We start from the raw sequence: 13,281 nt of genomic DNA on the forward strand, positions 1-13,281 counted from the left end.
GGCGGGGCTGGGGTGCTGGGTGCACGCCCCCTCCGTGGGAGCCGTGGGCGCCCCGATAGAGCCCGCAGGTGCTTTCTGCGCACAGGTGCCCCAGCACAGGGCGCACTTCCCAGATCCCACCTGCAGCAGTGGAGTTGGGGGAATGTCGGCTTGTAGTCGTGGCAGAAACAGATCCACCTGGTGGCTCCGATGAAGAGTCTTTAGTGGACCGAGGGCAGGGAGAGGAGACCGTGTCCCCGGAAGCGGGGACAGCGGGCCGAGGAGGAGGGCACCCAGCAGGAGCCGTGTCGCGGAGGGATGCGGGGAAGAAGTACCACGGCTGCTTCATCCTCCCGCCCTCCCACTGGCTGAGCCCCGCCAGAGCAGGCCAATCACGGAGCCTAGTGGTGCAGGCCTGGAGGTCAGGGTCTCCGGGTGGAGAAGGGTGGACAGTGGGTTTGGGAAAGCAGAGGGGGAATATCCGTCCAGGAGGTCAAGGAAGAGGCTCTGACGTTCTCTCGCTCAGCCTTTACGTTGCAGTGAGTTTCACTGCTTCTCAGGCTGCCTGTTTCCCTCCACCGCCGTCACCTTACACACCCGCCCATTTGAGCAGGGTCACGCACCCGCCCACTGTGGTCAGAGGACCCGGCTGCCCCCGCCCCCACCCCCACCCCCTCCCCCGCCTGGCCTTTCTAATGCTCAGTTCCGGTTCCTCAGCGTCCCCGCGGCCTGGAGAAGCATCCAGTTCCCTCCTGTGGTGTGACGGGGCTGTGCTGGGGGAGGGGGGAACTTCTGCGAAGCTGCTCACAGGACCCCCCGAGCCCACACCCTGGGCGGGACCTCGGAGGAGCAGTGATGCCTGCCTGCCCGCTGGGCCTCTGTTTGCTCAACTGTAAAGTGGGCCTCAGCAGGGCCTCCCACACCTTCAGGCCATAGAGAGGACGGAATGTTAGCAAGACCCAATGTTTTCCAGATAAGTCCAGCCTTCCTGCTTTGGCCTCTGGCTGAAGCCGTTGCTTCTGCCTGGAGTGTCACATCCTGGGCCCCCAGCTCCCCAGCCAGGGCTGCGCACAACCCCAGGGCCCGCGTTGCTCTGTTTGTCGCCCACAGTGGTGCTGGGCAGTGGGTGGCGTCGGTACTGTTGGCTTCTTCCGTGCGGGGGGCAGGGGGTGAGCTGCTCAGGTGACACAGGGGACGGAGGGCGCAGCGTGGACCTCGCCAGTGACCGGTTCCAGGTCTCCAGGGCTTCACTGAAGAAGGTGCTGGGAGGAGTTGCCCCTCCCCCAGCAGGGTTGTCACTTGGCATCCGAGCATCAGGCTGGAGGCTGTGGTCCCGGCAGTGGAGCTCCCAGTGGGCACTGCCAGCCTGGACAGATGGGGAGGGCCTGCCCTCACACACCCAGGCACTGAAGGTGGCCCCTGGGCCTGGAAGAGGCAAAGGAGTAGGGATGTGAGTCTCACGCTGAGGGTCTCAGTGTCACACAGCTTGCATCCTTCCGGAGACGTGGAAACGGAGCAGAAGGGCTTGGGTGGAGTGAAGACTCTGTGTCCCCGAGGTTTCCTGCTCGGTAGATCTCAAGTTCTGTGATGCTGTCTTCGTTTGGGTTCAGATTCGTCTTATGAAACCACCGCGTTCCCAGGGGAGGTGTGGGCCCTGCGGGGATGCCGCTCAGCCTGAGAGGAGGCGCGCGTGCCTCTCGGCGGATGGAAGGGTCAGTTATGCGGGGAGCGAGGCCGCAAGGGCCTGAGAGGCTGGGGGCGGAGGGCAGAGCTGAAGGGCAGGGGCAGAGGCTCAGGACGCCTCCACCACCGGCCACCTCGACTGGCAGCCTTGCCGACTGTGGGGTGTCTGCCGCCCCCCCCAGGAATGGGCCGTGCTCCAGGGATCTGCCTCCTTTAACTCAGCAAAGCAAGTGAGTGCTGGAGACCGCGCTGGGCCTGGGGCCTAGGCCCATAACTGCTCACGCTTCGTGGTGTTCTGGTGCCAGGCGGCCACCATGAGCCACACGGCAGGCCCACGCCCACCCACCGGCACACATGTCACCCGCCAGGCCCGCTCAGCGTCCTGGACACCGAACCCAGCGGTGAACAGAAACACCCAGTCCTGCGGGTCTTACGTCCCCGTGGCGGGGGGTGGGGACAGCGAGACAAATTGATGTGAACAAAGATTACAGACCCACACGTGCTCACACACACACACACACGTCTGTGCCCACATGTGGCGCAGGCCCGGCAGCGCTTCACATCTCCCCGAGATGGTTCACACGGTGACCAGGCTGGGGCAGGACGGGGGTCCCCAAGGTGTGGGCAGTGCTCTGTCCCTCTGCTCGTCTCCGCTCATAGCTGCACTTGGCCGTCAGCTCCGTGGTGACCTTTAAAAGGCCAAGCCCATCGGCACACGCGGACCCAATGAGGGTGTGAAAGGGGAGAGTTTCAGGCTCCGCCAGCGACTCCCAAGGGGGGGTCCTAGCTCTGTTGGCGTGAGCAGCCCTGGGGGTCCTCAAGGACCCTGTATTTCCATCTGCCAGGCTTCTGCTCCTCAGCCCCTCCGTTAACTGTACGTTCTTCTACTATTCAGGCCTGGTGAGGCCATCCCATCGGGAGGTACCTGCCAGCGAGAATGGTTTGTTACTGACCCCAAGAAGAGGGGCACAGCCCACCACGCACGGCCACGCGGGGAAGGCGGGGGGTTGTGCGCGCAGAGCCGTTACTGTGGTTTTCGAGGGAGGGAACAGATGAGGCATGACAAGCAGGCTGAGGGAGCTCAGTGGCCCTGGGGCACGGGGGCCGCCCTGTTGTCTGGGACCTGCCCTGGGTGCTTAGGACAGGGGTGAGGGGCCCAGAGAGGAGGGCTCAGGTGAGGACTCTGCACGGTGGTTTGTATTTGGAAGCTGGGCTCACGGCTGAGTCCTCTTCCATCTCCGGGAATCAGCTCTTCCTGGCAGGGCAGCCCCTTCAGGGGAGCAGCCAGCAAGACCCCTGGTGCCGGAGCATCAGAAACACAGAACACGAGGCAGCGGAGTGCGTTCAGCCCAAGTCCAGCTGAGTGACCCCTCACGGGGGGGGTCCGTGCCCCGACGACCTTGGGGAGACCTTGGAGAGCTCTTCTTTCCTCCCCTCGCCCCCCTTCCTATCTGTTCTCCCCTCCCCCCTCAACCAGGCTAATGTTTCCCCCCACTCCGTGCTGGGTTGGCCTCCCGCTGAGACTGACTCCCTTATCGAATGCACGTGACAGTCGTGGCCATCTCGCTTGTCTCTTGGGACGGCTGCCCTGAGACGGAGGGTGACCGTGCGTGTTGGGGCAGTGGGGGTCACTTTCTCCGGTGCCGGCTCCCTGCCATGATTCCAGCCCCTGACACCCCCTGCGTGGATTCCGAGCATCCAGCACCAGAGCTACCCAACCTCCGGGGTCCCCGCCCCCGGCAGCGCCTTTGGAGCTTGGAGGCCTTCAGCCCAGTTGTCCCATCCTGCTCCGCTATCCCGCGTCACCCGTCAGGGTCCATCCACCGCCCTCTAGTGGCGGGTTTCTTTTTCACGCAAGTCCTTTTTCACGCAAGTCCTGCGAAGTCCTGTGTCACCCGTCAGGATCCGTCCACCGCCCTCTAGTGGCGGGTTTCTTTTTCACGCAAGTCCTGCGGAAGCACCTGCGTTATCCAAGCCGCTGTCTTCACCTGCTCTGGCGTGACCGTCAGGAGGGCATCGTGCAGGATGCTCAGCGAGGAACCTCGCACACTGCCGTCCCCCTGCCCCCAGATTATCTTCCTCCGTCAGGGCTCACGTTCACCCAGCAAACGCTGTCCTCTCCATCTTTTCACACCCCTCCAGCAGCCCTCGCAGACACCCTCGCTGGTCTCTGAGTTAGCCGGGCCCAGAGAGGGTGAGTGACCAGCCCAAGGTTCCCAGCGCGGCTCCCGGCCAGAAGCCTGCTTCTTTGTCCGGCCTCCAGGGCTCTCAGACAGAAGCTACCCCTCTAATGACAAGGCACTTGTGGCAGAAGGAAGTGGAGGGCAGGTGGGTTTGCATCGCCCAGCTGGACTGATTCTAGCCCTGCTGTCTTGGAGAAGCACCTCAGAGTTCTGGGGTCCACAACTCCCTCTGCATGGCAGCCGACAGTTCCTTCCCAGCCGGCTGGCTCCCCATCCTTCCAGGGCACCTGAGTGCCCGCAACCTGACCTGCTCACAGGTGTTGCAGAAAGCTTGCGTGGCTTTCCGGGGTGTTGCCCGGGGCAGGTGTTTAATTGCAAAGGGAGGTCTTCACATCCAGCCCCCAGGCCCCGCGACTGGGGACGCCCGTCCCCTGAATGCTGACTTTGGAAGAGAACTTTTTTGACCTGTCTGCAAACCATCTTTCAACTTGTTATTCAGGTTACTCTAATTTTTTTCATTACAAAAGACATATCTGCTCGACATGAAAGTCTTTAAAACTACGAAGAAACATAAAGAAGGAAGTAAAAAACACCCAAATGCACTCCCAGAACATGGTGGGTCAGATTACGGGGGCTTCACTGAAGTTTTAGTTGCTAAGTACTTTCACATCCACCGGGGCAGTGCCCGGCACCTAGCTCCGACCAGAGGGAGGAGGGGGGTTTGGCTGTCTCAGGACTTGAGGAAGAGTTGCTAGCGAAGCCAAGGTTCCTGAAGAGGACGCCGTCCCCAGTGAGAGGACAGCTGCTTGGTCTCGTGTTTCCACACACCTTTGTGGGCAGCTATGCCCACAGGACTGGCCCACATGGGGCGTCTCGCTCCCTTCCTCCTTCCCTGAGTCTGTCGATTCCATTTGGAGGATAAGTGAGATTTCCTCCTTGTGCTGTCGGTAGCGTATATTCTGGGCTGGGATTGCAAAACCCCCTCAACATGGCCTGGGTCACCTGAGCAAGTGGCTTACCCTCTCTGAGCTTCTTTGCTAATCTCTAAAGCTGGCTGAGTAACAATTCATAGAGCTCTCAAGACAGTTAAATGATGCATTGACTATAGTGCCTGGCATCTAGTAAGTGCTCAGTAAGTGCTGGCCACGCCCCCATCATAACCATCATTGTCAGCATTATCATCTGGCCACGCCCCCATCATCACCATCATCACCATCACTCTCCTCTGGTCATGCCTCCATCATCGCCATCATGGTCACTATCATCTGACCACGCCCCCATCACCATCATGGTCACTATCATCTGACCAGGCCCCCATCATCGCCATCATGGTCATTATCATCTCGCCACGCCCCCATCACCATCCTGGTCACTATCATCTGACCAGGCCCCCATCGCCATCATGGTCATTATCATCTGGCCACGCCCCCATCGCCATCATGGTCATTATCATCTCGCCACGCCCCCATCACCATCCTGGTCACTATCATCTGACCAGGCCCCCATCGCCATCATGGTCACTATCATCTGACCAGGCCCCCATCATCGCCATCATGGTCATTATCATCTCGCCACGCCCCCATCACCATCCTGGTCACTATCATCTGACCAGGCCCCCATCGCCATCATGGTCATTATCATCTGGCCACGCCCCCATCGCCATCATGGTCCTTATCATCTGACCACGCCCCCATCACTGTCATCCTTATCACTGTCATCAGGCCATGTCTGGTTTCCTCTGTGAGGAATGATGCTTGGCAGTCAGAGAGCACTTAACCATTCGCTCACGGGCCTTCACACAGGTCTCATTTGATCCCTGCAATGATTCTGTAAAGGATGCTTTATCATTTGGCCTTACCTTTGTTATTGGTTGCTATTTATTATTTATCATTTTCAAGTGAGGAGTTTTACCTGTAAGGAAATCACCGTTTCTGGCCGCTGCTCCCTCCTGTCCCTCTTCCTCGCTGAGCTCACCCCTGCTCGCCCTCAGCCCTGGGCTCCAAGTCCTTGGCGCTTCCCCTGACCCCACAGTAAGGGACAGGCCCCTGGGGAGGTTCCCTCGTGGTGTGGTCCTGGGTCTCTCTGTGTGGGTGCTTACCGCATGCTAACTGTTCTGCTGTCCTATCTCCAGCTTGTCTTATAAAGTACACATTATAGGAGAAACGCCTAAGTGTGGTGTGGACGTAAATAATTTTGCTTGTGGCACTGAACCAAGCAGAAGCATTTGCAATGCAGTGAACGCCTCATTGCTCCCATTGCATTGCACAACCCCAGGGGCCGCTGTTACACTTGCTGTAAATGTAGGCTTGTAGATTTATCACAACAGGTGTCCAGCAGGTGGCAGTGTAGTGCTTGAAGGAAGGAGCGCTCTTTTCCCTAATTTACACCAAATTATGTGTTTGGGGGGGGATGCCCAGCACAGGTCGGTGAATCCCAAATCCCAGATCTTGTGGGGAGTCTATGCCAAATACTCGTGCCCGGGAGATTTGCAGGCAGGAGATGTGGGGCGGAGCCCCACACACACATGCATTTTCCATAAAGCATCTCAGAAAAAAATGGGTAAGCAATGTGAGTGTAAGAGGTGCTGTTTTGTTTTACATTCTAGTTCCTCTCTGACCTCTGTCCATCCTTTTAATCTGTCTCCCAAGGGCCAGAGAGGACAACACCATTTTCAGAAAAAGGACAGAGGGTTAGCACGGCTTATCTTGGGGGAGGACAAATTCTTACTTTGATAAGCTTTGAGGTCCTTATGTCAAGCAAGCACTCATTTCTTTTTTTTAACTGTGAATGAGTATTTAATTTCAAACTTTAAGAGGAGTTGCAAAAGCAATACAGAGTACTCCCGTATTCCCTTCATTCAGAGACCACACTTGAGTTTTTCCAAAGGATCCAGTCCGGGATCCCGCAGGAGCCCTTCCATCTGGGAGACTTCATAAATCTTCCCTAGATTCTCTCAAGGGGCTCTTTTGAAGATTATGGGGTAGTCATTTTGGAGACTGTCTCCCAGTATGGGTTTGCTCAGTGTTTCCTCGTGATGAGATACAAGATGTGCATGTTTGCAGGAATGTCATGGAAGGGACGTGTGTTTCTGGCAGTCCTGTTACGTGGCAGGTGGTGACCATTTGCTGTTATTGGTAATGTTCACTCTGACCCCCTGATCACGGGGAACCTGCCAGGTTCTCCACCCTAGTTTTCTCTTCCCTTTGAAGTTAGTATTTTGTGGGACCTTTAGACTATTTTAGTAAACCCGTTTTCTCATCTCCCTGTCCCCTGCTAGTTTTAGCACCCAATGGTATTTCTTGTCTGAATTAAGTAATTCATTGGAGATTCTCTAAATCTAAATGGAGATTTTCTACTCCCATCCTTGCTTCTCACGCTAATTCGTTGGCTTTCTGTCATCAGGAAGAGCTTTCTCTTCTTGTTTATTTATTCACTTATTTGTAGCAATGTGGTTTCGTGGATGTCTGTTTATTCATCAGGTAACCATCTGTTAATGTTGTCCCACTTTGGGTCCAGGGAGCCGCATCAAGGTGTCCTGTGTGTCCTGTGGACACACCCCCATCCTTTCTGGCGCACTTCCTTACCTTCTGGTTCCACAAGGTATTCCAGGCTCATCTCGTTCTTTTCCTGCCTCAGCCCTGGAATAGGCCATCTCTGTAAGAAGCCCTTGTTCTTTCTTCTGAGTTCAGTAAGTCCCTTACATACGAACCTTCAAGTTGCAAGCTTTCGAAGATGCGAATGTGTGTCCGCATGTCCAGTCACGTAACTTCGTTCCCGTGTCTGGCGTTATCTGCAACCTAGGCTAACTTTGTTGCACTTATGAACAAATTGGACTTACGAATGCCCCCTCAGAACTGAACTTGTTCATGTGTAGGGGGGCTTACCGTCTAGAGTGGTATTTAGAACCCAAGATCCGAGTATTAAGTGTGCTCACTGCTTCCGGGCTTTTGCTGATCCCGGCCGCTCTCAGGAGGGGGAGTTAGGGACACACGTCCTCGCACGTCCACGTGTTCCTACACATTACTTTTTTGCTTTTCTCTATATTGAAAACCGTGTGCTTATACTGGTAGCTCTTGTTCCTGTCCAGTACCACAGAGTTTATTCTGGTTTTCTCCCGCGCTGGATTAGTAACTCCCTTTCTTTGACGGTGGGAAACCTGCTCCCATTTTCCTCCATGCATTTACCTGTTGCTCAGCCCCCCTGAATGCAGCCAGTCTGCCGACTGGTCTGGCCAGCACCTTGCTCAGATTCCCTTCCCCCTTCCCCGTCTGCGAGGCTGCTTCCTCAGCAGATACGGCTTCTATCACGCAACAGCCGGTGGTTTAAAAGAAGAGACGTGCAAAGGAGATCCTTTAAAGGAGTGAATGGTAGAATTTAAGACTGTGGGATTACAGGAGGTTTTTTTGTTTCAGCACTTGTCTGATGTTTCTGGTTTCGCTTGTTTTCAAACAATAGGCTTGGAGAAAGAGGCCCTTGAGGGGGATTCTCTCCCTGACAGTCAGCCCGGAGTAAAAGGCTCTAGTTTACCTTTTTGCATTGATCCTATTGTAACCCTTGGTGGGGAGAACGTGAACGCCATCCCGATGATGTAATGTAAAACCCACAATTTCAGATGAACCCGGGGAAGAGGAAGGGTGAGTCTGGAGTGATTGTAAAAATGTTTTTTACGCCAACTCTCTTTGTTTTTGACTACAGGACAATTCAATTATGCCGTAACACAGTCTTGCCTCCTGGAAGTTCTTTGGAGAGAGTTGATTAGCCAGGGCTCCTCCAATTTGAGGAACAAAAATCCCAACTCAAACTGGCTTAAGGGGAAAATTAAAATTATGCCTAGGCTTACATCCTGAAAAACCCAGGCCCAGTTGTAGCTGAGAGGGGTCCACAGGGCATCTGTTGCTTGGCCGTGTGTGTGTGTGTGTGTGTGTGTGTGTGTGTGTGTGTGTGTCTTGTTTTCTCTCTCCTTCCTTTAGCTCCCACTTCTCCCTTCCTCTGCACTGGTGGCCCCAGCAGCTCCGGCTTCTGTGGCTTTTTTGCTGGCCACCTTGGAGGAAAGAGAGAACTTCATTTTCTCAGTGGTTCTGACAAATGTTCCAGTCTCGTCTTCACAGGCCCCCGAGAGTCACTTGGGCATCCCCAGCCCACGCCTGTGGCCGGAAGATAGATTGTTCTGTGTCCACTGCAGGCATGGGGGGTGGGGCAGGCCCCCAGACCTCTGGGAGTGGGGTCGGGTGTACCCCAGAGGAAGAGGCAGGCGCTGCTGCCACAAGAAGGGAAGGCGGGTGGGCAGGGAAAAGCCGTATCTTCAGGAACGATCTGCTCTGTAAACGGATGAGATGATATTACGGGCAGCACAGGGGTTGTTAGTGGGTGTTTCTCAGGGTTTTTTTTTAAAGCTCATCCAATTACTAGTCCCCGTGTCTTTCCTGTCATCTCTCCTCTCTATTAATTGGCGAGGTGTAGCTCTTTGTCGTGGACTGTGCAGAGGTGAAACGCCCCTCCATCTGTCTCAGTTATCGGAAAGGCAGGATTACTGAGCCCTTCTTCCTCTGGCTACCGTGCAGCCCCACCCAAACCACCCACAGCTGCCTGGCCTGGCCTGGCCGGCCGTCTCCCCGCCGGGCGCTTCCCCACCCTCGGTGTGAGCGGTTCTGGATCAGAACCCCCGCTTCCTGCCTTTCACGTCTCCCTATCCGGTTGTCACCCCACCAGAGGGACAGTGGGTCTTACACCCTCGGCACTGCCCATCGCTGGGTGCCCAGGAAGTGCCGGTGGATGGGGTGGGGTTAGTCGGATATGACTTGCTTCCCAAGGTCAAGGGTTGCTCCGGCATCGAGCGGCATGGACCTCTGCTGGACCTGGACGGCAGCCCCTTGGTCACAGTACGGGGCCCTCCCTGCTCCCTGTGAGCTGCAAGGGGTGGGGGGCAGCTGGCCTGTCCCCGAGCATCACTGGGGGTCCTTTCAGGCCCCTTATTCATGTGACTCTCATGAGAACCCTGGGAAGAGTAGAGTTTCCATTTACACATGAAGACAGAGGCTCAGTGAAAGTTCTGGAAAACGAGGCCAGATCTGGTTGACCCCAGAGCCCTGTTGGCTCATAAATCACACATCACCCCCTAGAAGGGCTCAGGAAAGGGGGGGGCTGCCCCTTGCCTTGAAGAGGACGGGCGAGATCTCTTCCCAGGACACAGCCCGGTCCATGCACCGCTCCCGGCTGTTTTCACGCCTCCTCCGGGGTGGGGAGCTTGGATAAACAACACCTGGGACGGAGCACCCTGGTCTGCATTTCCTGGTCTCTGAGGCCGGGGGCAAAGACATGCCCTGGTCTCTCTGGGCTTCCCGGGCCTCGGGACTGAATGGAAGGAACGGGGGCCCCTTTGCAGACCCCCCCCCACTTCCAACAGCTGAGCACAGTCTTCAAACCCAATACGAGCTCCTTCTCCTGATTCCCCAGGGGTCTGAGGTGTGGGACCTGGTCCAGAATGGGGGCTGGGCTGTGTTGGCCACACCGTTGGTTCTGGGGGCGCCCGGTGTGTCCCGGGCAGCTCCCGGTTCACAGCGTGGACTCTCATTTCAGGCCTGCAGGTACGGACACGTGCAGCACCTGGAGCACCTGCTCTTCTACGGGGCTGACATGGGGGCCCAGAACGCCTCGGGGAACACTGCCCTGCACATCTGCGCCCTCTACAACCAGGTCAGTGAGCAGGGCAGCTGCGCCACACCCTCCATAACCGCGTGGGCACCGGGGCCAGGGCTGTGCTGAGTGCTTTGCAGGTGGATGTCCAGCTCCAGCTGCCGGCACAAAGTCCCACAGATGGGGCGGCTTAAACAGCAGACGTTTATTTCTCACAGTCCTGGCTGGACGTCCCAGATCAAGGTGCCAGCCTGCTTGGTTCCAGGAGAAGGTCATCTTCCTGGTTTGGGTTTGCACGACTCCTCTCACTGTGTCCTTACATGTGGAGAGAGAGAACGAGCACTGGTGTCTCTTCTTCTAAGGACACTAATCCTATCAGATCGGGGCCCCACCCTCATGACCTCATTTAACCTAATCACCTCCTGAAGACCCATCTCCAGATACAGTCACGTTGGGAGGTTAGGGCTTCAACGTAGGAATCTGGGGAGACACACTCAGTGCAGAGTGGGGAGTGGTACTCACCTGCTTCTTTGAGAGTGGTTATCCCTGTTGTAGAGAAGAAAACTGAGCCACAGGAAGTGAGGGGAGGGTCCTGGGGCACAGCTGGTACAGTCAGAGATGGACATCGAAACCCCCATGGCTGAGGGTGCAGACTCTGCGGTTATGGTGTCACACGTACCCCACAGGGGGTCTCTACTGGGGCCTGGGGGGGGTGCGGGGTGGAGCCATGAAATGGGGAAGGGTGTGGCTGACAGAGCCCCCAGGACAGTTATGGTGCCCCACCAGACCCCAACAGGACCACCATGAAACAGAGGCAAGCCTTACATCACTACATGTACAAACGTGTCCCCAGTGGGCTTTTTCTTTTCAATTCCTTTTTAATTGTGGATAAATATGTAAAACATAACGAAGATTTGACTGTCTTAACTATTTTTAAGCATGCAGTTCAGTGCATTATTGTATGACCATCCCCTCCATCCCTCTCCGGAACTTTCCATCCTCCCAAACTGACACTCTGTCCCCACTAAACGTTCACTCCCCACGCCCTCCCCAGCCCCTGGCCCCCACCAGCTACTTTCTGTCTCTGTGGATTTGACTCCTCTAGGGACCTCATGGGAGTGGAATCACGCAGTATTTATCTTTTTGTGTCTGGCTTATTTCACTGAGCATCATGTCCTCAAGGTTCATGCACGTTGTAGCCTGTGACAGAATTTCCTTCCTTTTTAAGGCTGAGTAATCTTCCATTGTGTGGATGGACAACATTTTGTCCGTTCATCTGTCAGGGGACATGGGTCGCATCCACCTCTTGGCTGTTGTGAATAGTGGTGCCGTGAACGTGAAAATCTTTCTTCAGGACCCCGCTCTCACTACTTTTGAGGACACACCCACAAGTGAAGCCTCGATGAGAACAATTTGTACAAAACCCACAGTCTTCTGTGTGAGATGGACTGAAAACCAAGGCGAGCTGGGAGTGAGTGTGCTTGGGAAGCAGCAGGGGTGGGATGCGACTCCTGCCCCCAGGCATGCCTCCTAAGTGACGGGGCACACACCCCGTGCAGTGTGACCACTGGGCTACTGTGTGAGGAGTGAAGCTGAGAGCCTCTGGTCCTGCCGGGAGGCAGGGGGAGGCCAGAAGTCTGCAGGGGGGCACGTGGAGGGGTGTGGGAAGGGGCTGGCTCCCCGGAGATGGGTTGGGGCACTGCTTCAGGGGGTGGCGTTAGTTTCCTTGGTGCCTGAAGTCAAGATAGTTCCTGGATATCACTAGTAAGGGCTCCTCTGTCCTTTCTTCTTTTATTCTTCTCTTTCTCTGATTTCAGGGAACTTAAGGCCTGGAGCGGGGAGGTGTGGACACTCCACAGAGCAGCTGAGCAAAATAGGGGTGGGGGGGTCTACCACCTAGAGGAACAGAGGGGAAATCATGGATTAGGGTGACTGCTGGGGGCCCCTAAGCTGTGTGCACTCTGCTTATCCTCTCTCTGCCATCCAATCCAAAGCAATGATTCCATCTTTTTGAGTGAAATCTCCAGCCTTTGCCTACACCCAAGTCCTTTCCCTGCTCACTCCATGACTACTCCATCCCAGGCCCCTCCAGCCACTCTGTAATCCCACTTTGCTTCTAGCTATTGAAACCTCCTAGATTCTTTGCCCTAGAAAACTCCTATGCATCCTTCAAAACCCAACTGAGATATCCTGCCCTCAGTCAAGCCTTTTCTTGATGAGCCCCTGATAGAGTTAGTTGTACTTTTTACTCTGTAGCCCTTTGCAGTACAGCCAGGGTGAACTGCCCAGGATCAGGTCGTTATTAGGCCTTACCTGTCTTCCCTACGGGCATCCCCTCCCCGCTTGGGCTCACCTTCTCAGGGGCGTAAACCACCATCTTTCAGGGTGTCCCCTGCTCCTGGCACAGGAGAGCAGCTCAGCCAGATGAGGTTGGGGAAGAATTTCAGTTTGACTCCAAGGAGTATTCTGAGAGCTGCTGGCCAGCTCCTCAATGAAAGCATACTGATGGGATTTGCACGCAGCTGGGGCCCTAGGTGTTCCAAGGCATTTGGATGTTGGAATGGCTTTATGAGCACGGAGAGATCTTGCTCGGCTGCACTAGAAAAACACGCATCGTGAACCTTGGCTTTGGTTGGTAAAACATCTGTGCCAACGTGTGCTTCTTAATTATTGCCTTAGAGGGAAAAAACATTCCTTAATTGTCCCCAGTAGATTTTAAGCATATTTTGTCATAAAAAAAAAACAAAACAAAACCCAGAATACCATGTTTTCTGTCTCTTGAAATAATGGTGGACAAGATGGT

General features: G+C 55.5%; 1 protein-coding gene across 5 annotated transcripts in view; it reads left to right on the forward strand.

The window, feature by feature from the left end:
* Positions 1 to 13,281, forward strand: part of SHANK2 (SH3 and multiple ankyrin repeat domains 2) — a 548,806-nt gene that overhangs the window by 136,895 nt on the left and 398,630 nt on the right. For all 5 annotated transcript variants that reach the window (XM_067747966.1, XM_067747967.1, XM_067747965.1 and 2 more), the window contains exon 9: positions 10,422 to 10,538. In XM_067747966.1, the coding sequence (XP_067604067.1) occupies positions 10,422 to 10,538 (117 nt within the window). The remainder of the gene's footprint in view (positions 1 to 10,421; positions 10,539 to 13,281) is intronic.

Source organism: Pseudorca crassidens, chromosome 9, assembly GCF_039906515.1.
Source record: "Pseudorca crassidens isolate mPseCra1 chromosome 9, mPseCra1.hap1, whole genome shotgun sequence".
NCBI classification, from domain to species: Eukaryota; Metazoa; Chordata; class Mammalia; order Artiodactyla; family Delphinidae; genus Pseudorca; species Pseudorca crassidens.